General features: G+C 37.4%; 1 protein-coding gene across 4 annotated transcripts in view; it reads left to right on the top strand.

The window, feature by feature from the left end:
• LOC145690656 (uncharacterized) overlaps positions 1 to 24,079 on the top strand; it is a 256,803-nt gene that overhangs the window by 206,510 nt on the left and 26,214 nt on the right. For 3 of the 4 annotated variants that reach the window (XR_014132253.1, XM_081765764.1, XM_081765765.1), the window contains 5 exons: positions 4,546 to 7,283; positions 11,105 to 11,156; positions 13,440 to 13,570; positions 21,235 to 21,348; positions 23,539 to 23,712. Coding sequence is in view for 3 of the 4 variants with exons in the window: in XM_081765764.1 (XP_081621890.1) it covers positions 4,546 to 7,283; positions 11,105 to 11,156; positions 13,440 to 13,570; positions 21,235 to 21,348; positions 23,539 to 23,712 (3,209 nt within the window). In the remaining variant the exon portion in view is untranslated. The remainder of the gene's footprint in view (positions 1 to 4,545; positions 7,284 to 11,104; positions 11,157 to 13,439; positions 13,571 to 21,234; positions 21,349 to 23,538; positions 23,713 to 24,079) is intronic. The other variant, XM_081765766.1, reaches the window with a different exon arrangement.

Raw genomic sequence — 24,079 nt, 5'->3', positions numbered from 1 at the left:
TAACCACCTTATATATATATTTATCGAGGCTGAAATGAAGCTGTAGTTATCCATACGTACATCCCCTGTCGTTTCAATGTCATCCGCATACGACATAAGAATACTTGATGTAACGTGCTTGTTTCCCAGAATAATAAAAAAAATATATTATGCGTTATCTTTCTATATCCATTCTGTTCCAATCTCAATTTATAAGGATTACACATAGATTCTATAGCTTTCTTTCTTTTTTTCACTTCCACACACGAGATGACTAACAGGAATGGGTGCATAATAACTGCCAAAATGGGTTAGCACTCGTTTGAGGCTTAGAGGATTCACTGAATAGTGTCCTATCAATGTCATACTTACATGCAGCGATTTTATCGTCCGAAGCGTATTGGAAGAGTATATTAAACACTTTTCTGTGGAAAATCGTGTATTGAAATGTTTTCCTCTTTGTAAGCATCATATATGTTAATTCGTTAATTGGAGAACCTTAACCCTCTTCTGTAGTGTAGTCGACTAGAATGTGTACCATTATTGCATTGGGCTGTAGTGACTAGAATGCGTACCTTTATTGCATTGGGCCCCTAGTTCGATTCCCAGTAGGATAGCATTGAACACACTACAGTGTGTCTTGTCTTCTAATTTTTATCGACTTCAAAGAATAGGGTGTATTGCTGAAGGAATGTCTACCAATGTTTAGTGTTAAACACAGATTTTATGAAATATTCAGTTCCAACAAATAAGTGATATATAAATAAACTGCATGTATTTTTCTATTTCTGTAGGTTTCCTAATGTAATTTAAGAATTGTAATTGTAGGATTGTTCATATTTCTTAAGAAAGAAGAAAGTGATAGACAAGGGCAGATTTTGTGATCAGATCTTATGTGATGCGATAAGATTGTTTTTCTTTCTTTCTGAAATCGTCGCCAAAACAAATTAGAAATGGTAAAAATTTCAGCCTTTTCCTATTTTCTATTAAAATAAAGAACAGAGTAAACAGACACGATGTAAATTCCCAAAGACTTCGTTTTATATTTTCTACAAGGGCTGCATAAAATCTAGTTGCAACATTGCTGTAATTCGTACCTGGATTTATTGGCAGATCAAATATCAGTTACATTGATTTTTTACAATACAGGGTGTCCGGAATGGAACTGACGGTGTTTTAAAAGTGTATAGGTTTAATATGGTCAGAGATACAGAAGAAAGAAAGACATTCATATTGAAGGAAAACTCAAAAAGTTTTGTTCAGCAAACTGTCATACTTGAACAACTACCGGTGACGGCGCTAGTATCGCTGATAAACAGAAATGGCGCTGGCAGTCGGAAAGGCGCAATGTGTGTGGTGGTTTGCAGAGACAAAAAGTGTTGTTCAAGTTCAACGAAACTTCCGACGTGTTTACCACAAGGATCCTCCATCACGCAACAGTATCCAGGCGTGGATCAATTTTTATCAACGAGGAGTGTAATGAAACAACATAGCGATGGTAAATCGCATGTGTCAGAAGTAAATGTGGATGCAATTAGTGTGTGTTTCTCACGTAACCCGAGGAATTCAATTCGCGCAGCGAGCAGGCAATTGGCAATTCCAAAGTCAACAGTGCACAATGTGGTACACAAACGATTACGTTTGCACGCGTATAAGGCTCAATTGTTGCAAGAAATTAAGCCCAACGATAAGCCACAGAGAGCAGCATTTGCTACTGAAATTCTGGATAGGATTCATTATGACCATCATTTCCTATTGAACATTGTTTTCTCTGATGAGGTAACTTTTCACTTCTCTGGCTGTGTTAACAGACACAATGTTAGGATATGGGGATCAGAATCCGCATGCGTACATAGAACATTCTCGAGACAGTCCCAAATTGAATGTTTGATATGCTTTAACACAGTTATAGGCTCCTTTTTCATAGAGCAAACCATAACAGGAAATGTGTTCTTAGATATGCTTTAACACTGCTATCCCCGGTTACAACATTTGCAACCTCAAGTGGTATTACAATTGGATGGTGCCCCGCCACATTGGAGCCTGTAAGTGAGGGAATACTTTGATACTGAATTTCCTGGCCATTGGTTAGACTGTGATGGGCCAATTAAGTGGCCTCGACGCTGTCCTGGTGTTACCCCTGGGTGTAACAGATGCGTAACCTTGATGAACTGAAGAACCGTATTAGGAATGCGATTGCTTCAGTAACACCTCAGATGTTACAGAATTCGTGGAGAGAGATTTCAGGCTAGATATTGTAAGAGTTACAAATGGAGCTGACGTGGAGTTACACTGAGTTAGAATGACTTGTAAGACCAAATAAACTTTGAGTTCTTCTTTAAATGCATGTTTTTTTTTTCTTTTTTTTCTTCTGTATCTCTGACCATATTAAAACTATACACTTCTAAAAACCGTCAGTCCCGTTCCGAACACTCTGTACATCTAAAATCAATGTAATCACTCGCCATGTCTTAGAACTTTCTGGTACATACATGGAAAGCGTCACACAGTCAACACGTCATCTTTGTTGGTGTTTCACAGAGACTACTGTATGGCATTGATGGTGTATTCCTGTGTACCGTAATCCTTCTTTCATCTTAGCAGAGAGATCGTAATAGAACCGACTTATATCGGGAATTACGATGAATGTTCCAGTACTTCTCATCTCTAGCTACACAGGAGATCTTTCGCCGCTCAAGTCGTATGACACCAGGTATTGTCATGCAGGATGAAGGGCGTCGTCAGCAAGTGCTGTTGCTTTCTCCTGAGTGCGGGACGAAGATGATGATGCAAGAAATTGCAGAGTATATTATCCGTCTCTCCCGTGACATCCAAAGTGGTGCAGGATTACCTTATAGATGTCGTATGCCACAATGAACATAACTTTCAGATTGCCACCCTTCGGAGGATATACTGTCTTTGAGTGAGGAGGTCCAGAATGCTTCCACTCATTGAATTGATGCTTCAGGCATATTTCATAGGAGCGATCGCAGATTTCATCCATAGTGACAGTTCGTCCAAAGAAGTTTTTACTTCTAGTAGTAGTGCAAGAAATACTTTGCAATTGCATTGCTTTGTCATTTTTCGCACCTTGGTGTTTCTACCACGCTTCGCTTCCTTGATAACTCGTGCAATTCATCGCCGATCCACCTCACACAAGAAAGAAACGAGCTGAATTTTGTAGTTTGTCAATTTGAGATCGTCATGAACTGTATCCCTATCTTTCCGAAACATTTTATCCATCGTACTACTGTTCGATACGGTAGCACTTCGTCACCACATGCTTTACACAGACCTTAAAACCTTAGACTATGCTACTTCAATTTTGACCCACGCATATCGTTCCACTTTCGTAAACATCTTGTTACGGATCTTGAAATCTCCGTCTATTACACGACACTTCAGTATTTGAATAAAACAATCGTTTCCGCTCGTCACACTTGTTCGTTTAAACTTTCGTATCAAAATAATCTGTGGCTACCTGACTCTCACCTCTCACGTGTTGCAGTTTCTTTTAATTCAGTAGCGATACCTTGGAGAAATTCCGGGGGGACACGGTGGCTCAGTGGTAGAGCTTTGCAAGGTGTTCCTGGTTCAATCCAAGCCCATATGAGTTTGTGGTAGACAACTGTCTCGTGAGTTTTCTTCGGATTTCCATTTTCTCAGTCAAACAATTCTCTTATAATCGTTCACATTCATTAGTGACCCGTCTCCTTTGGTCTAAAAGGATATATTCGTGGGACTTTTTTTTTTAAAATCTTACTCAGATTGAACTATGATGATAAACAGCTAAGAAAATTATTTTAAGATGTGTAGTAAATTTAATTTGGAAGTTATGCTTATGTGTTTTTGAGTTCGAAAGAGTTTAGTGCTAAATATTAAGTTAGATATATTCCTAATTGTTTAATTTAGCGAGTAGTCCATATTTATTTCTAAATTCTAACGTTTCATGATTGTGATTTGTACCTTATGATGAACAAATTGTAATTAATAGTAAATATCTGTTCTTAAATTGGGGCGTGAACCCACAACTAAGCAGGTTTTGCCTTCGTACTTGATTGTGTCAACCGTCTCGTGGTACACATGTACTTACGGACAGATGAGATAAAGAATATTGAATTCCGACTCATCCAGGGCTTCCCTCTCACTTCAGCTTATACTATTATGTAATAAACGGACTAAATAATAAATTTGACTGTACATGGCACGGTGTTTAAGAATGAATATATGACAGGTCAGAAAATAGATCTTGCAGCTTAGTCGTTAGAGCACCGGCACTATAAGCCGGAGATCTGGATTCGGTTCTCAATGCAGATAATCATTTTTCATTCATTGGATTCCATTAAATTCGTGCCAGGTCAGAGCCCATCCCTGTAGAATGTTTTGTGTGGGATAATATTGTTTATATGAGAAACAAACTGAAGTGCAATGACAATTACAAATATTTAGGAAGAGGTTGAGTGTTAAGGATACATTTGTATATGTTATGTTATGTTATGAAATTAAAGAAAGAGAAACAATAAATATTTGTATCTTATTTTTCTTTATTTGCTTTCTTTCTTACAGAAGTTGAAGAGGCGACAATCTGTGACGATGGCTACGGTCTAAATAAGAGAAAGAAACAAAGACGTAAGAGAACATTGAACACTGATAGCAGCGCGGGTGATGAAGGCGGTGGCAGGAAGAAGAAAGTGAAATCCGAACCAGAAGACCCCAACGTTAGTGCAGTGAAAACAGAGGAGACTGTAAAAGCAGAGAGAGGTGTAAAGGACCCACTGGAAGAGTCAAGCGATGACCTCTACATACCAGATGGTTCTTCGTCCAAAGGGAGGAAAAGCAAAGGTGGAAGGAGAATACGAAACTATAGTAGTGGGAGTAACCAGACTCTTGTGCTTGTTCTTGGTCCAAAGAAAGAGGATGGTAATTCAGATGCATCTCAAACTGGATTTATAATGGACGTTGCAACGAAGAAAATAGTGAAGACCATCCCGTGGACCCAGGAAGCCAAAGAATACCTAGAGGCTTATTTTGAGTTTGTGAAAAGTAATGCTGATTTGGACACCCCAGAGAAGGTGGCCGATTTTCGCAAATTTGCTTCGGATAGGTTGTCGAATGTTCTGCAAGGAACTGACAAGGTGCAAATGAAGACAGAACCCATACAGATCAAAACAGAGCCTGATCTTCCTGTTAATAGTGAGACTGATGGTAAAGAGGTTGGTACGTGTGAGTTACCTGTTCAAGTTGAAGATATTAAAACCGAAAAAGATGCATGTCCAGATAGAAAAGATGATACAGAGGAGCAGGTGAGTACACAACAGATGAATAGTAGTGAAACAGAAGACAAAGCGAAAGAAGCTGCCCAAGAGGTAAAAGAGAAATCCGCAAACGAAGAGACAAAGGAGCCTGCGAAGAAGAAGAAAAGGAAATCTTCGAAGGAAGAAGTGGAAGAGTCTTCGAAGAAGAAAGTGGAAGAGTCTTCGAAGAAGGAAGTGGAAGAGTCTTCGAAGAAGGAAGTGGAAGAGTCTTCGAAGAAGGAAGTGGAAGAGTCTTCGAAGAAGGAAGTGGAAGAGTCTTCGAAGAAGGAAGTGGAAGAGTCTTCGAAGAAGGAAGTGGAAGAGTCTTCGAAGAAAGAAGTGGAAGAGTCTGCGAAGGAAGAAACAAAGGAGTCCTCGAAGGAAGAAACTAAGCAGTCTTCGAAGAAAAAGAAGACAAGGAGATCCTCGAAGGATGAGTTTTCAAAGAACAAGAAAACAAAGAAGTCTTCAAAGGAAGAAGCAGAGGAATCTTCGAAAAAAGAAATAGAGGAGTCGCCAAAGGATTCTTCGAAGGAGGAGACGAAAAAACTTTCTAAAGAGGAGGAAGAAACTGGAGAGCAAACACCTAATAAGTCAACTGACAGTGGTCAAACCAGTAGTCCCGTAGTTCCAGATACTTCGTCTACTTCGCCAGTCTCGAAGTCGCCTGAGAATTTTGTGGTACCTTTACCAAAACCAGAAGCGAACAGAATTCACAGATCACCATTAAGCACAATTAGGAAGAAATCGTTGTTATTGAAGAACTCTGTAACAAACGTTTCACTGAAAAGCAATAATCCTGAAAGTACAGCTGCAGAGAAACCCATAAGTAACACAGAATCACCTGTTAAAAACGAAGAATCAATTACCAAGACCCAGTCCACCGTTAATAATAGTCCAGATTCTGTTCCAGCAACATCCTCAAATAAAGCTAGTGAAGGAGAAAAGTCCACGTGCGTTTCAAATAATTCTACAGGAAAAGTATCTCCTGTTGGTCAATCAGACGAAAATAAACCTATGGAGCCTACGAAAGATTCAAATAACCAAAGTACTGTGAATCCAAGTCGTACCAAAGGAGAAAATGTAACAGGAAATAAACGATCAAGTTTTGTTTTTACAATACCGGTACCACAGAACTTGTCAGATCAGCAGAAACAGCAGCCTCTTTTACCTTCACTGGATGGCAAACGGTATTGCATTCAAGTTGTTGCTGATGTGAGTAGTGGAAAAAGTAAAATTATCACTGATGCCCCGAAGGGAATTGATACTGCCGCTCTGCAAAATATTGTGCAAGAATCCCTGCAGTGGCATAGTAAGTTGGCAGAGAAGTCTGGCTCAGGAGACAAGCCCGGGAAAGGACCGAAGATGTTGAGAATGACTATAGAGGCCAAACCTCCGAGGATCATGCCTAAAAAGAAGGATCCATCAGAAATTGAGACAATTGTTTTAGATGATGATGATGATGATGATACTACTACTAGTAGCAGTAGTAGTAGTAGTAAGAAGGATGAAGAGGCTTCCAAGAATAGTGGCAGTAATACGGAGAAGTTATTGACAGAAAACGAAATTAAAACAGAACCTGTAGAATGCATGGAAACGAGTAATAGTAGGCCAGAGTCAGCGAATAGCATGGATGCCAATACAAATGATTCATCGTCACAGGAAACCGAGCCAATGGCTGTCGATAGCACAAATGAGAAAGCTGTGGGAGGAGATGCAATATCAGCTGCAAATAGTGATAATTCTAACTCAGAACCTCAAACGAAATCGCCTGTTGAAAACGGAGTTAAACCACAGAAGCGACAATTGGTAGAGAAAGGTGTTCAGTACGAACTTCGGGACATCATTGATTATTGTATGTCGAAAACATCGAAGAGTGATTTTGGAGCCCAAGTCTGTTTAACATCTTTGTCTCAGAAAGGGAAGCATGAAATGGTCTCTACGAAAGCAACTACCAATGGCATCATATCGAAGTCATCACAGAAAACGTCGCTGGAAAATGGAAAAGAGGTAAGTTTTTCGTTATATAGAGTTCTTCTTAGGAAAGGGAGGTATTGGAAGCACGAAGATTCTGTGACAAAATTTCATCATAAGTATGGGGAAGAAAGGAATTGTTGACAATGCAATCATAGTGAAAAAGAATTGAGTTGATTTTAACTTTCCTTTTCAGCAGCGAAGCTATATGGGACGGGACCTACTGATAAACGTGGAATCCGAACCACATGAACTCCTCCGGGAATCGAACCCGGGTCTTCCACGCCAAAGGCGCGTGCGCTAACTGCTTAGCCACGAAAGAGCTCCATAGTAAAAAAGAGTTAGAAAATGAAAGTGGATGTCCATGTTTACTCTCCCTGTTTTTGGAAAGGGGTGGTATATATATATATATATATATATATATATATATATATATATATATATATATATATATATATATATAATATAGTGTAACAAAAAGGTAGGCTAAATTTCAGGGGTGGATTCCTTATGGGTAGACAAGAAAAAAAGTTCATATGACCATATGTCGGGAAATGCATCGTTACAGAGTTACGGCCATTGAGCCGCCTGACGCGGGTGTAAAATAGTCACCTTCTTGTCACTCCTTAATGTGACTCAATTTAAACCTCAATAACTCAGCCCCTAATTAAGCGAGGAAGATAATCTTAGTATTTATGTATTCCTGAAAGACGACGCTTTCCGCCAATATGTATGTTATGTATGTGGGGGTACCACGGCGGACGGGGGAGGGTAATAACGTGCTTTTTGTTTTTGCATCAAGATTTTGGGGATGATATTCCTTCTTTCTTGGGGGTACACTCATAAATTGCATATCGGCAGAAAGCTTCATCCTTCAGAAACACATTGCTACCAAAATTATCTTCCTAGCTTAATTAGGGGCTGAGTTATTGAGGTTTAAATTGAGTCACATTAAGGAGCGCTCCAGAATGTGACTATTTCACACCATCAGGCGGCTCAGTGGCCGTAACTCTGTAACGATGCATTTCCCGACATATGGCCATATGTTTTTGGCTTGTCTACCCATAACGAATCCACCTCTGAAATTTTGCCGTACCTTTTTGTTACACCCTGTATAATAAACGTATTCATCATTGCATTCGATAAATACAGAAATAGTAATTTTTATTATTGCATGGAATTGGCCAGCACATTGATAGTATAACTATTCAACAGCGTACATCAATCCATTGAATTCGTAAGTACATTTTATTTGACCCATCAGCGTGGAGCATATCATGAATGCATTGAAATTAACACTTATTTATTAATACTGATTTTCTCGTTCTGCAGTCAGTTGCAATTAAGTTGTTAGGGTTTATTGTCATTTTCAATTCCGTTCTGGAATTTTTAAGTAAAACAATTTGTTTTCAGGGGGTAATTGTAAAGAAATAAAGGTTGAGAATGTCATCTATCTTTTATCGCATGTTCTTAGCTTTCAAACAGCGCCGAAGCCAAGTGACTCAATTATAGTGTGATTGCAATAACCGCGAAATCCAACTAAATAAGCAAACAATTCAGTCCAATATCTGTAAACCGAGGTCACTCGAAATAATCCAGTATTGACAAGCCAAAGCAACGCTAATTGGTCCAATTATTTCTAGTGGTTTATAGTTCTCTTTTCTTGATCAAATTGTGATGGCAATTACTTTGTCAAATTTATTTAATATGGAACGTATTCTAAACAATTGCATGAGTTTCATCCAAAGGAAGAATTTAGCCATACTGTCTGCTGATACACTTACTTTAAGTGACTCATGTCCTAGTTATCATGTGACAGTATGTGAAAAAGTTTTATTTGCCATATTACTTGAGTAAATAATAAAAAGCGTGTTTTTCCTAAGTTCCTGATAATACCCTAGTTCGTAAAGTGGAAAATTTTCAGCTTTAGTGCGTTAATGCAGATCGGTCTGCCTCCTCAGGGAAAGCAAGAATGAAACGGAGAGTCCAATATAAGTATTTTCATGCATAATTTATAGAAATTTCCAGTGTAAGTTTCAGAGCAGGTTCAACAACTTCATGTAACTGACTTACATTATAATAACGTCTCTTTATTTCTGTAACAGAAAGTGTTAGATTTTCTCCAAAATTTCTTTCAAAGGTTGACATTAATATACTTATGCACCACCTATAACGTATCAGTTTTTGTAATTGTTGTATTGAGCGCTCACATTCCGAGTCTTCTATAAATATGTACAAAGTTTCAACGTATGGAAAAGACCTGTGAATAAGTCATGTTTATTATCTTATTTATTTTCTACTCAGACAGCATGAGAATAACAAGAATTCTTAAAATTGTCGCATGATGAGTGGATAGATGTGTAGCATGGTTGTGTACATTGTGAGGATTTCAACCCATTTACTAACAAAACAGCATAATTTTGCAAATAAATTCAATAATTAATTGCTTCCTACTGTTCATGATTAGAATAGAGATATACGAACCGAAAACTGATAATAACTGATGAAACGAATAATACCGGTAAATAGCTAAGAAGTAAAAGATTGAATATTTAAGTATCGGGAGACCAAATCTATTTCTATTGCAATTTAGTAAACTAGAAATAATTTAATTTGCTCTGAAAAGTGATTGCATCAAAACTAGTAAGGAGTTCTACAGGAAAAAAATGAAAAATTAGGCTCAAAATATTGTGAAATTACTTTTTTTTTTTAAAAAAATACATATTTTAGTAGGTAGAATTTAAAGATTTGAAAAGTTTTAATATCAGGTAATCTAAAAGGTAGTGAGCCTTTTGCGCACAGGATGGCTTTGGTGTCCCAAATCTCAGGATATGGGAGTCGCAGTGGGTCAGGCTTAATGTTATTCGACAGCTGATAGTTGAAGCTAATAGATGAAGAAATTCTTGTAAACAAACGTAAAGTATTGCACCGTGAATGTGAGTGAACTATCCGCAAAACAACGCTACATTTTACAATTATATTTCGATAAGGCGCAAATGCTGTCCAGTCTCGTGAGGAAATTTGAGCTGTTTATGGGCAAGATACATAATCAAAAGCAACAGCCTAAAGATGATTCAATCACTTTTCTTCTGGAAATTTCGATGTTTAAAATGCTTCTCGCAGTGAGTGACCAGTCATAGCAAAAGCTGATGATATTCTGGCAAACTTCGAGCAAGACTGACATGTAAGCATTCATGACATCGCCAATGACGTAAAAATCCATCACCAAACAGTTTTAAATTATTTGAAGAAAGCTGGCTATGAAAAGAAGCTCGACGTTTGGGTGCTACATGATCTGACTCAAAAACATTATTTATATATATATATATATAAAAGGTGTTATCTGCCAGTAGTGTAAAGCACTATCTGTAGTAGAAATATTACGTTAAACATAAGATTCAGTGCTGATAAAATACGATATGATAAGTGAATATTACTATCGCAGAATAATAATGATACTAGTAAACATAAGAAAGTTGTATTCTAATCAGTAAGCAGTTAATCAAGTGCGAGATTCTTCTACGATTTGATTATTTAACGTTCAAGTTATATGCTTTTACATACAATGAGAGAGGTTTTTATTCTCTTTCCAGTAGAGAAGTATAGTAATCCATGTAACGCTAACTACTTAAATACGTCAAAGGTATTACTTAGTCAAAATACGTACAAAGGTAGGAGCTGTTGCCAGTTACATTCTTTTATCAGAAGGAAATTAATGAAAACATGCACTTTCTATGAAATGAATAATGCAGTCTTTCGCACTTTTTATAAGTAGAGTAGGTTTTTTAAACTTTAACAAGATGTTTTATTCCAATCACATTATATGCAGATATATATACATGAGGTCTTTATTTCAGGGAGACTATGACATGAATGAGAATTCTGATGAAACTGGAGAGGAATTCAATGGTACGTATTTATCAGTGATAAAACTTCCTTAATTTCTGTGTTGTGGGGCCAATTTTTTACTGTTTGAAATTACACGAAGGGCCACTTTAAAAAAAAAAAAAAAAAAAAAATCCACATTTACGAGTTTTGTTAGTTTAAAAATAAGGTAATATCGTAGGTAATAGTTTTTTTTATTATTATTATTTTTTTAAGTAACATTGAACTTTTACTGGGTATTTTCAGTTTTAATTGAATAAAATCACCACTTTATCGTTTATATCAGGAAAACTGTAAAATGAAAATATCAATAAATAGGAAATAATACTAAAACATCCAGGAATTACAGATCAGACAAAATAATTTGTGTGACTTTCTCATTGTAAAGAGAAATCGTTCTTCTATTCTTTGTTGAATGCCTTAATGCTACATCACTTTTTTTTTTGGGGGGGGGGGGACACTTTATGCCAATTAAAAGCAATGAGAATGAGTTTCAACATGGACACAATACTTGTACGTATAAATAGTTAATTGGTAATGTAATCGCAAGTCTCAGCACAGAATAAAAAGTAAATAATAGACGTGCATGTTAAATCTCGAGTTTAGTGCTTCAAATGTGTACCATTAAAATACTGCCTTATTGCTGTTTCACCATTATCTCACTTACACTTTCCACCCTCTTCCTGAAACGACCAGTTCTCGAAAGGTATGCGTCGTGTAGTCACGTGACTTTACAATTAATCTATTATTACTTCTCTCACTCAAATACTATTTACATGATACAAATAATAAGTAAGTTAAAGAGAAGAGAAGAAAGATACTGGGAAAGTTGTAACACTGTATGAAACAGTATTCCTGTTAATAAATGTTAAAATGAAAATGGTAGTGCTTTAGGTTCTGTGGGACCATTCTGAATATCTTACTGGGCCACGGGCAAGGTTTGTCCACACTTGGTCTATTACAAGGAAGATTAGAGTCTGTTAAATAGCAAACTGTATTTGTTTATTTGTTGTAGTTTAGGATCACTATTCAGCATCGAGATTATATGAAACAAGGTGGAATTTGAACCACCGTAATGCATACAGATTTCAAAGCTGTCTCACCGAGAATTGAACCCGGAACTTCGTACACTAGAGGCTGATCAGTAGGAAGATACATTAGGCTTTATGCAGAGTCGTTTTGACGTATGATTACAATCATGTTTCCTGCAGTAGTCAGGCCTTTAGTATATGTTAGTCGCACTCTTTAGGACGGTACTAATCACGCATCAGAACGACTCTGTATAAGGCCCATTGTGTTTTACGTGATTTTATAATTCCATTTATGTAGAGGAGGTATTCTACGTGATAAATATATTGCAACTAGTAATTTCTTAGTACAATTCTAGTTAATGCTTTTTTGCTCCCTGTTTCTCTGAAATAGAGACGGTGGCTCAGTGCAAGAGCGCTTACCTTTGATGCATAAGGTCCCTGGTTCGAGCCCCAGCCAAGTAAGTTTGTGGTGTACATCTTGTCCGTGGTTTTTCTCGGTGTACTCCCGGTTCCTCCCACTTTCTCCATCATTCATTTGCTTTAATCATGGTCTCCCGTAGCCTAAAGGGTATAATCGTAAGACGTTAAACTGAAAGATTTCATTTTCATTTTATGCATACACTAAAGACAGGAAAAAAAAAAAATCGCGCTGTCTTCAGTGAGTACCTGCACAAATTGCAGCTTGTGAGCTTTGAATTTCAAACGCTTACGAAGAACATCCCGGACTTTTGAGTGGGGCAGTGCTAACTCTCGACCCGCTTTCTGAACTGACTCTGTAGGGCTGCGTTGGAAGGATTACCAAATTCTATCCATTGTCTCCTTCGAATGCGAAGGACTGCTGGTATTTTTGAATTTTCATAGGAAACCTATCTCTATGAGTTGCTTATGCCAGCGCTTAATGGAGTTCTTGTTAAGTGTATCGATCCTAGACTGTCGTCAAAAGTTACGTTGAACAGTGATATCGGGCATTGTCTTTGCGTATTCTGCAGCATAAAATGCCTCCGTTGTTGTGTAGTCACCATCTTGAAAAAAATGTGGTCTTGGGAACGACGGGTATATTAATCAAAACTTAGTATCTAATTGCAATCCTTGTCACTGACACCTCTCTCTATACACTGGACACCCAGAAAGACAATTTAAAAAAGTGGTACAATCTTTTTCGGACACTCTATATATAATATTTTATAATTCGCACATGTGAAAGTTGTATGTGTTTCTGTATTTTGTCATTTATATCATTTAAGTTTTTCTAAGTGTGACCCTTTTCATTTTTAAGGTGATAAACCTGTATTCCAAGGCTTGTGGGCTCACGAAGACAGGAATATGAAGCAGGAAAAATTGTTCAACAATTTCTGCAGCCAAGAGGAGCCATATTGTTCGCTTTGCATGGTGTTCTCCACAAGGAAGGTGAGGTGGACTTACTTTAAGATCTATATATAACAGTTGTAAATGATTCAAGGTTTCCAACTCCATTTTCAGTATATAAATGTAAAAGTAATGGAGAAATTTCTGATTAATATTTTTAAGTGTTTTAATTTTTTGTAAAGAAGAAAAATGTTCAGAATTACTTCGTAAGGTTTGCCCTCGGTGGTGTCATAGATATTCTGTATGCTAAGATGTACAATGTACTAGTTAATTTATGCGATGCCACACTTGAAGTGACATAAGACTAATTTTATAGTAAAATGTTACTTTTTTTTTCTTTCTTTAATACACACTTCACAGCGTTAGGGATGTGGCGACCCTATCGCACAGTTCTTTGGAACTGCAATACCGGTAATCCCTGCAGGGTTCCTACTGGTCAGGAAAAATGGTGCAGCTCAGGGTAATTCAGGGAAAGACTGGAAATCAGGGAAAGTCAGGGAAATTTTATAAAATATATTTTTTCTAACATTAATTATACACCAATTTCTGCTTAGCCAACCGTTAATGATCACAGTATGGGACGTTGCTCAGATTTTTATGGGAGGTAAGTGGAATGTACGTACGAGGAATTGATTACTATTTGTCTCTAATGAATACATATTCTCATATATAAATATTCACCGTTATTTATTCCTTATTTATATATGAACATCATCTGACACCTAAGTCAGGAAATTTCCTGCCAAAGATCAGGGAAATAAATTTCTTCAGGTCAGTAGGAAACGCCCTTATACTCCAGGTTGGGGATGTTATCACCAATATCGTAAACCCCGTGTTCCGGATGATCTCGATCGCTAATCTGCCGCAAGGGGATGATATTACTGTACTGTATGATGCCTTGGATGAAGCCGGTCGGATTTTCTGTTGAGACCTTGCTCTGACAATTGATTACAATTTAGATAGCACCGGATGAATCCTCTATTTTTCTGGTAACTGTTTATAGTCTACAATTTGGTTTATGGGTCGGATTTCCATTTTTTAAATTATTTTGATCAGGCTGTGGTTTTTGGATCTGATTTTGGTGCTCCTGGGATCTTATAACAGCGGAATGAAGCTTGTTGGCGCCTAGCCGTACTAGATATAGTAATACCCTCAAAGGGAAAGCTAGGAATACGTCATGTTGGACTTCCAAAGAAACCTGGCTTCTACCATGAGCCAATGGAACGGTGGTCTCCGTAGAAGTACCTATTAATCGGGGATAGAAGTGGTGCTTGTTCGTCGCACATAGGATCTGGAGTCATCACGTAGCTCCCTGACAAAGGTTGTGATAGATAGTACCTGCCCGCCTCGTTGGTCCTCCAGAATGATGAAGTAGTGGAGAAAATGATTGTCACTTTAACAATATGACTCAGCACCAGCCCCTTTAAAAGGATGAGATACAAATAAACAATTAGTGAAAGCAAACAAGGAAAAGGTTGTGAAACGTGCTCCACAATATTTGGTTGTTAAAGATGCAACAGAAGAAACTGATGACAGTTTGAATAAACTTTAACCTTTTATTCTACTTAGACAATTGCAACATATTGCCACTGGAAATTTTTCATAAGGGCATGTTCACAAACGTAGAAATGGAACTCTTCTTACACAGACTACAAATGGCAAATAATCAAAGTTATTGCTCAAATGCAGCATCTTGGACACAGTCCCAATAAAAGTTGAAGCACATGGAACTGAATATCAGCAAAGGCGAGATTACTTGTTCAGACCTTAGAAGCTTGTAGGAAGCAGAAATCAAGATCATATATTTGAGCAGCATATTGTGGAAATCAAGTGAATCTCACACGCGACGGTGACATGCTACAATCGATAGATTCATTCATCATTACATTTGGCATCCCAGACTACCTGTCAATCTTACGCATATTATGTAACATATTAGTGCCATATGTAGCACGATATTGCTGTAAGTAGCCTAAGCAATAATGTAGCATATTATTGCTTAAAGGTAAGAGCGTACATTCCTCTTCCTTTTGCACTGTTTTAAATGCCAGCGTTTCGGCCACTCATCTAGATCGTGCAATGCCGCTGCCCTCTGTGGCAATTGTTCTGACGCAGCACATCGTCTAATACAGTGTACTTCTCCCGCGGCGTCGAACCGGCTCATACTTTTGCCTGTACCTTTTCATCTGCTATGAAATCAACTCGTTCACACGGCTTGCAGCCTGTTGATATAAGCACTCAGACATGTGATCTTGTTGTGCAAGCAGTGATCGTGTCAGAGCACGTACGTGATTAAACAAGAGAAACCTAGTTGCCTCGACTATGTCTCCAGTTTAAGTAAAGAGATTTCAGTGACTGCTGCTTTGTCCTAAGTTCATTGTCTGCAGGAACTTTCGTCGACTTTTCTGCGGTCCTTCTGCAAAACAAATTAATCGCAGTCCAGATGCGGATTGTCAGTGAATTTTGCTGCAGTTTCTCGTTAGGCTCATTATTCGCTTGACTTCCTGCAAATTAAAGCACGAGCAGAACGTAGACCCTTACATAGTACGTCACTAAATAATGAGGATTAGAACCTGTCTATACTGTTGCTGAGCTTACACTGCTTTCACTAGGGGAAAAAAAAAAAAAAAATGGCACTAAGCTATACTCCATACTGAGTGCTATGCTTCGCAGTAATCTTATCACTGGCGATCATCATCTTGTAGACCTCTATAATTGAATCTAAATTGAAGGATCATTTCCTGCTGCCTGGTGTGAAGTGTATATTCCTAGGCTGAAACCTGGGAAATCGGCTAAGTCCAGCTCCAGTTATAGTCCAATTGCCTTAACCAGTTGGTTTATGCAAGTTATGGTGCTATGACACAGGTATCAGCTCCTGGTCATGGAATGTTGTATGTGGATGACCTGGCAATGTATTGCCGTTCATGTTATCTCCGTGTTGCTATTAGACGGTTACAGCTCACTCTGAACAGGCTTTCATGTTGGTCAGCGATCACAGGATTTACTTTCTCTAAAATAAAATATCACTGTCTAAGAGTAAGAACATTCAATATTCTTGAAGTGTTGTTCCATTTTTCTTGGAGTGCTGATCGCATTGACCTTCAACGACTATCATATCGTAATCCACTCAAAGTTGGACTATGGATGCATTTTTATGGATCGCCAGTTTACTCCAACTGAACACTCCATCATCGTACGCAATTTTACAAACTTGCGTTACTATGTCACTGGTGTCATATACACAAAATCTGTTGTGACACTCAAAGTGCACTGAATAGTCTCCTTGTTGTGTAAAGTGAACATCCTTTCGTCCAGCAAATCCTCCTATCATGTCATAGATTATTAGTACAGGGATATGAGGTACAACTCCGCTGGGTTCCGAGCTATGTTAGCACGTCTGATAATGAAAATACAGACCGTGCAGCGAAAGTTGATTTTTATAAAGGATGAGAGCTTCATCTCCTACCCAGCGTGGATCTACGTTCGCTATTCACTGCTTAGTTGTATCAGTGCAGGTAGCTCGAATGGACCAGAATGTCAGCAATAAATTACATGTACTGAAATTTGTACTTGATGTCTGGACCGTTAGCCCAAGATTTCCTTGATAGGAGAAACGAGTTTTAATTCGATTTCGCATTAGACATTCATACTTAACACATGAATTTCTGCTTCGTGGCGAGGACCCACCTTTTTGTGCGGGCTGTGCAGTTAAACAAAGTATTCAGTATTTGCTTCTGCTTATCATGCTCAGCTTCGAACTGACTTTACCGTATCCCAACACTGCTCTGATATGGCCACCGAGTGATCGCTCAAGTTTTTATATTTCTTCATTGCCTCTGTGTTCTATCCGCATTGTGATTGTCCTCGTGTTTATACATAACTCGTTTCTTGCTTCCTCATGTATATTTGTCCTCTCTATGGCCACCAAATGATGTTTTCGTTTCCAGATCAATTGATAATCCCGACAAGTACTTGACTTATCTTTCATGCTAACTTCGGCCTTTCTTTACCCCTTCGTTGTAGCCCCAGCAAAAGAATAATGATATCCTACTATGTTACTGTTATGCTAGTGTTTTTATCATTGTGTTTACGTTTTCTATTTTATATTTTCTTTCATGGTAAACTTGTTACTGAAGTTTAAACATTGACGGATGCAAATACATACAACGTACCCACTCCCTGTCTCTTATTCCTCGTGCAACTTGTACACATAACGAAATATTTATATCTTTATGGTGCGTTGTTTCTTAATTGATCCTGATACTTCGTCCACCTATTTTCCTTTGGATATCTTCATAAATTCAGCTGAATTCCTCAGGCAAGTGTATCGTTTACATCATCATCTGTTTTAATGTGAACGTAGGATTTCTATTGTAGATCTATTATGAAAAGGCTGAAAATTATTGATAAATGATCACTACGATTACATGGAAAATGTGCTTCGTCATCTTATTTCTCGTATATCCAATGTTGCCACGTATCTTATTTCATGATCCAAGAGTACTAGCCTTCAGCTAGCTGGGGACTTCGCTTCCAGACCCTGGCATGTGTGCTGCCTGCAGCCTCGTACCTTTTATTTTAGCATTTGAAAGATTTAAATACCGAATTTCATATGTCTAACCTTAAGGAGTTTTGAGATCTTAATTGCAATAGTCACTTTTTGTTTGTTTGTAGGGGAATTGTTGAAAAACGCTGAAACACGTCTGTAGTTATTTTAAATGAAAAGTCGAAATACTAAATTTCATGTCTCTAACCGTAAGTATTTCGAGGTATAGTCATTCTGTTATAACAATTGTAACTCCATCTATTTTCTTCCCTTTTTTTTTTCTTCTTCATTTCTAAGGTAAATGTCAAAACGGTGAGACATGTGTCTAATTATTTTAAGTGGGAAGTTCATAAATAGCTATTTTTGATCAAGAATAGGAATTTTGATCAGAGCTAATACAGTTATTTATTAATACTAAAATCAAATGTTACAGTTTCAACAATTTAACGTTGTCTTCCTCAGACACTGTCAGGTTTTAGTTTTCATAAATAACTGTATTAAGCTCCGGTCAGAAAGAATAGTTATTTATGTAATAATTTGCAGAGTCGTAATGGATGGAGTTACATGGGAAGTTCATTTATCAAAATGTCTTTTCCTCTACCCTTCAGAGATTCGGAGATATGGACATTTTACTACAGGGTGTCCGAGAAGTCCTTCCCTGATTACAGAAATTGATAACTCAGGCTAGAAATAAGATAGAAATATGAAACTGGTGTTGAATTGTTTACAAACTATAAAAGTTTTGGTCACATCAGTACACTTCCACATGAGCACCCTTGGTAGCACATCTAGGCGATATTCAATTTCCATCCACACATTAGCCAACATCACTGGAGGGATCGATGCAACGACTGTGGTTATTCGTTGCTGCAGGGTTTCAAGATCTGGTACACGTGTTCGGTAGACCTCATCCTTGACATAACCCCATAAAAAGAAGTCTAATCGGAATCGGAATCGGAAAAGGCAATTCGTCTGAGATAACCATTATCGTCCTCAATACGTGATAGCATTTCGACCGCAAAGTCATATCGACGTGTACCGTCGTCGGGCAACAAGGCCTGAACGAGTTGCACTTTGTAAGCACGAAATAATAAACGTTTGTGTAAAATGTCATGGATAGGCATCTGTAATTCACGTGAGGCCCTGCGCACCGATTTCTTAGGACTTCTCAGAAAAGACTGCCGCACAGCCTCCACCGTGTCTGCTGAGGTTCTTGGTCGACCAGACCTCGGAAGGTCAGCAACCGACCCTGTGTTCTTGAACTTCTCATACCAGGCTTTAATGCTCTTGACATCAGGTGGAGTCCTCCCAAATGTTGTCTGGAACTGTCTCTGCACCGTGGTTGGTGATCGTGTCTCATGGTACCACAGGACACACTGTGCCTTCTCCTGGTTGGTTGGCATGGCTTCTTGGGCTTCTTACTTACGTACTAGAAACCTAAAAAAAAATTGAGACTTGGTAAAACAGAACAAACCTAACACAGACAAAAACGGTTATAGTTTGTAAACAATTCAACACCAGTTTCATATTTCTATCTTATTTCTAGCCTGAGTTATCAATTTCTGTAGTCAGGGAAGGACTTCTCGGACACCCTGTATAATAATTTCCTTCCTTTCCTTGCCTTGTTCAATTTTCAAAAATCCTCCCTTAGTGGTACCAATTTCAAGGGGTTTGGCCTGGGCGTTGCTCAGTCAATTAGGACTACTTCTTTTATACATAGCAGGCTTTCTAATGCTCCTATATTTTTGTGGCATTGCTACTTCCACTTGTGAAAATAACATAATGAAATAAGGTGTAAATGGTTGGAGGGCCTTTTGTGGCCATAATAGGGTAGTTGAATGGAGACTCTTCTGTATTTCGTCCTTTCCTGCTTATTGTCTAAAGATAATTACACCAAACAATGTACAGTTAGCGCAAAAAGTATTCATACCTACAAAATGGAACAAAAAATAAACTAGTTCCGTCATATTCATTAAAAAGTTCTGTGGAGTAGTGATTTTGAAAGACTTATAAATAATTCATTTAGGTGTACGAAAATTCCTTGCACTAACTGTAGGCAAATAATTGTAGAATATGTACACATAGTCAAATCGTAGCTTATAAGGGCCAGCTGCAGGTTCTTAACATTTTAGATTTTATTTTACATTTCAGATAGTTGTTTTACGAGACAATTACCCATTTAATTACATTTAGAGTAGAATGTACTGCTACGGGATGTATTGTCGGAACAGTATGTTCATATAACAATTGGTGTAATTTCTATGTGATTTTTATTTGTATCTATTGAATAATTAAAATGTTCCTTTTTCACAGCTTCACGAAACCTCCTATATTTTTTCGGCGTGATTTCCTATATATAATATATATATATATTCATTAGCATTGGAAAGCCTGACATAGAGAGACTGCACACGATCACTAAGTTTGATGAGTTAAATTTGTTAGTTATGGGCTTAACTTAACAAAACTGCTAGGCATTGTTTGATTGCACATCGGTCATAGTGTCGTTACACTGTTTAATCGCTAGTACGAACACACACACACAACTGTTATTACACAATAGCTGATGTGCAACGAAACGAGCCTAACTCAATTAACAAGTTTAGTGATTGTATCTATTAGACTTATACGTCATAAGAATAAGGTACCTGGCAACATTGGATATAATAAATAAAATTACAAGCACATTTTTCTTGTAATTTCATTTAGTAACGATTTTCCGTATTTTCGTAATAAATCTATAATATAAATGTTAGGTTCAAAGTCGGGGGACGTGGTGGCTCAGTGGTAGAGCGCTTACCCCTGATGCGTGGGGTCTCTGGTTCAATCCCCGGCCAAGTAAGTCTGTGGTGGACAGTATCGTGTCCAAGTTTTTTCTCACTTGCCTAAATAATCCATTTCCCTTAGCCTAAGAAGTATAATCATGGGGCTGACTGAAAGATTTCATTTCATTTCATTTAGGTTCAAAATATAACAGAAGATGTAGAAGTCACGCTTACGTGTAGAATAAAGCTGAACCTCTATAAATGTTCACAGGAAAATGGATGGACGAAAACCAAAATCGATTCAAAAATCAACGCAACATGCAAGTAAAAAGGCTTTCATCAATTTGTACTAATCCACAAATAAGTAACATGATTCTTATTTTATTTACTTATAGAGATTAACAAGATCTGAGATGAAATATCTGTTGTGGAGGTCGTCACGAAGTGTCTCAAAACCAGGGAGTAGTAGAGCAACACTGAGCGATCAATGGTTTAGGAAGGAGCCGAAGGTTTGTAATTTTGTGTGTAAGATATTTAAAGATATTTATTTCCGCGTGAGTTCTTGTGGAAAGAGAATATTTCAGTTACGTGTATAGTATTATATTTAATATAGAAACAGTTTCGTAAACGCCACACTTACATCATAATCATAGTATAGCTCTTTACACTTTAAAAGGAAAGTTTTAGTTCATACTATGCAATACTATACTATCTGTATCAGTTGGCCGTTATGAGACTCGTCAAGGTCAGATGTAAATAGGAATTAGCCGATGATAGTACGTCATGTTATGGTTTGATTTGACTGACGCTTGAAATTTTTAATTGAAATATGTTTTTACTATGGTTCCATGGGTTATTCAAATGAATGTGAGTATACTTCCCATAACCACTAGAAGAAGAAAGTGGAGCAAAGATCGACATCTATTTCTACTGTAAAAGAGCTTTAAATTGTTAAATTTTTCATTACATAATATTTTCAAAGCTTTGTAATGTTTTATGCGTTGGGTATATTTCTACATTAACATCATGAAGAAAATAATGAAATAGTATTATTTTCAAAGTAATACTATATTTACGCCAATACAGATATTTCGTTGGTAATATGTAAGGTTCTTAATGAGTTTCGAGAATTAGATACTTCTGGTTTCTAATTTGTATTTTCAATACTAATGAATATGTTAATTATATTGCAAATTCTTTAAGCTGATAAACTCTAAAATGTATCGAAACTTAATATGAGGAATCCGAATGTATGCACAGAGTGGTCCGGAAGTGGGTGTACCCCCCCTTTAGTTTCAATAGTATAGTGTTAGTTATGGTAGAATGTCGGTACACAATTACTTTGAAGTCTTAAGAGTCATGATCACCATCCATGTCATAACAGCTGAATTCTGCTCCAAGTTCTCACAGATGTTTTGCGGAAATACTCCGGAATCATGAGGATGAAGGCGTGTTCCACAGCAGCTCGTAATTCCTTCGTTGTATGATATCGAGTGTTTCTTAGTTGTTGCTTTATGAATCCCCAGAGAGCATTCTCTGGTGTCGTCAGATCGGGACTTTCTGGAGGCCAGGCAAAGGGAGTTGGTGAAGATGCACAACCTCTTCCAGTCCAGCGGCCAGGAAGCGTCTGATACTCCAACTTCACTGCAAATAACTGCTACCAAACAAAAAAACAAATGAATATGGATAGCAATGTTACCAAACAAATGCGGATAAAACCTAAAACCGTCAGAAAACATCAATTAGGGGTATGCCCACTTCCGGACCACACTGTACTTTTCATGTTCTACTTTTCTAAGAAAGAAAGAATAACTACACAAATATACTGAAACTTTAATATCAGAATAGAAGTAGCAAGTTCAGACACTTAAAGAAACGTCTCCCTTCACTCTTTTCACTTCATTATTTCCACGTTTTCTGCTCTGTGGACTCAGATATGTTTTCTTTCTGTCAGAAATAGCAACTGAACACGTGTTTTAATTCTGTCTTACAAGAAATTAACACCAACACATACAAAATTAACACATTATTATAATGATTTATCTTACAGATGGTTGTTCTGAATCTGTATTTCAGTGTTTTTTTTGTATCTCTTCAGAGAGTGGTATTTCTCGAAACATTTTCGTGGATGCAATCCTGACTTCTTAGTATATGTCTTGCAATAAAGCATAGTTTCCCTCCTTCCTCATTTCACCTTCCTATTACTGCGAACAGCACGGTCTTTGGTATTGCTCTTCTCATTGACGTAAATGAAGTCTTGTTGGTTATTTAGCCATTCTTCTTCATTCTATGTAAAACGTCTTAGAGAATGTTTCTAACGTTCTCCATCTTCATTGTTATATGACCTAGAGACCTCCGGTAAGGAAGAATAGAGAGAACGAAGAAAAAAGAAAAGAAAGCAAAAAACTGCGTGAACGAAGACTAATAGTAATTAGTTCCTCGAATTTCTATTAAATTGCAGAAGCTTACAATGTAAGAAATATCGCGGTTGTAGCCCCGAAACAAGACCCATGTAAATAGAAACGTTTGTGCAGGTCTCACCGGGACTGCTGTGACAGTCGAGCTAAAAGGGGTTATATAAATTAATGAACATCTAAGATTAGAATATAAATAATAAAAAAATGTAATACAACCATTTGAATGTTTTGTTATTCAGTTTATTTTTTAAATATTAATTTATTGATTATTTGTGTATTTAGCAGAGTAACAGTAAAAGCAATGGCGTGGACGAGGAGGGCAATTTGAATGAGTCAACACTAGTCACATGTTCCGACTGTGGTCTCTGTGTGCACACGACATGTTACGGAGTCACAGTGAATACAGAGAAGTCACCCTGGAAATGTGATAATTGCAGCACTAACCTTCAGAGCGAGGTAAGCTTTTCAGTATATCAGAAAGAAATGGTAAAACTATCATATCTGCGAACCATCCCCTCTTTTCTGTACGACTACTGTTATCCTTGCCTGGTTAAACTGTTTATCTTCCTTCTTATTAACTTCTTATTCTTATTTCACTTAACTTCTTATTTATTTATTTTTTAAATATTTTTTATGTAAAAATGTTGAAATTAATTTTATACTTTTTTCTTTTTTCTTCACTTCGAAATATAGAGTGCGTTCGGAAACAACTTCAAAGAATTTCACGAAACGAACACTTACATGAAGACATGGAGCTAAGGTTATAGACCAACATAGGTGCACAAATGCATCATTTCGGTGCTTAGTTTGCCGAAAGTTGGTC

The sequence above is a fragment of the Thermobia domestica genome, chromosome 7 (genome assembly GCF_964235325.1).
Source record: "Thermobia domestica chromosome 7, izTheDome1.hap1.1, whole genome shotgun sequence".
Taxonomy (NCBI): Eukaryota; Metazoa; Arthropoda; class Insecta; order Zygentoma; family Lepismatidae; genus Thermobia; species Thermobia domestica.
Note: the sequence above shows the minus strand (reverse complement) of the source record. Positions and strands in the feature narration are given on the sequence as shown.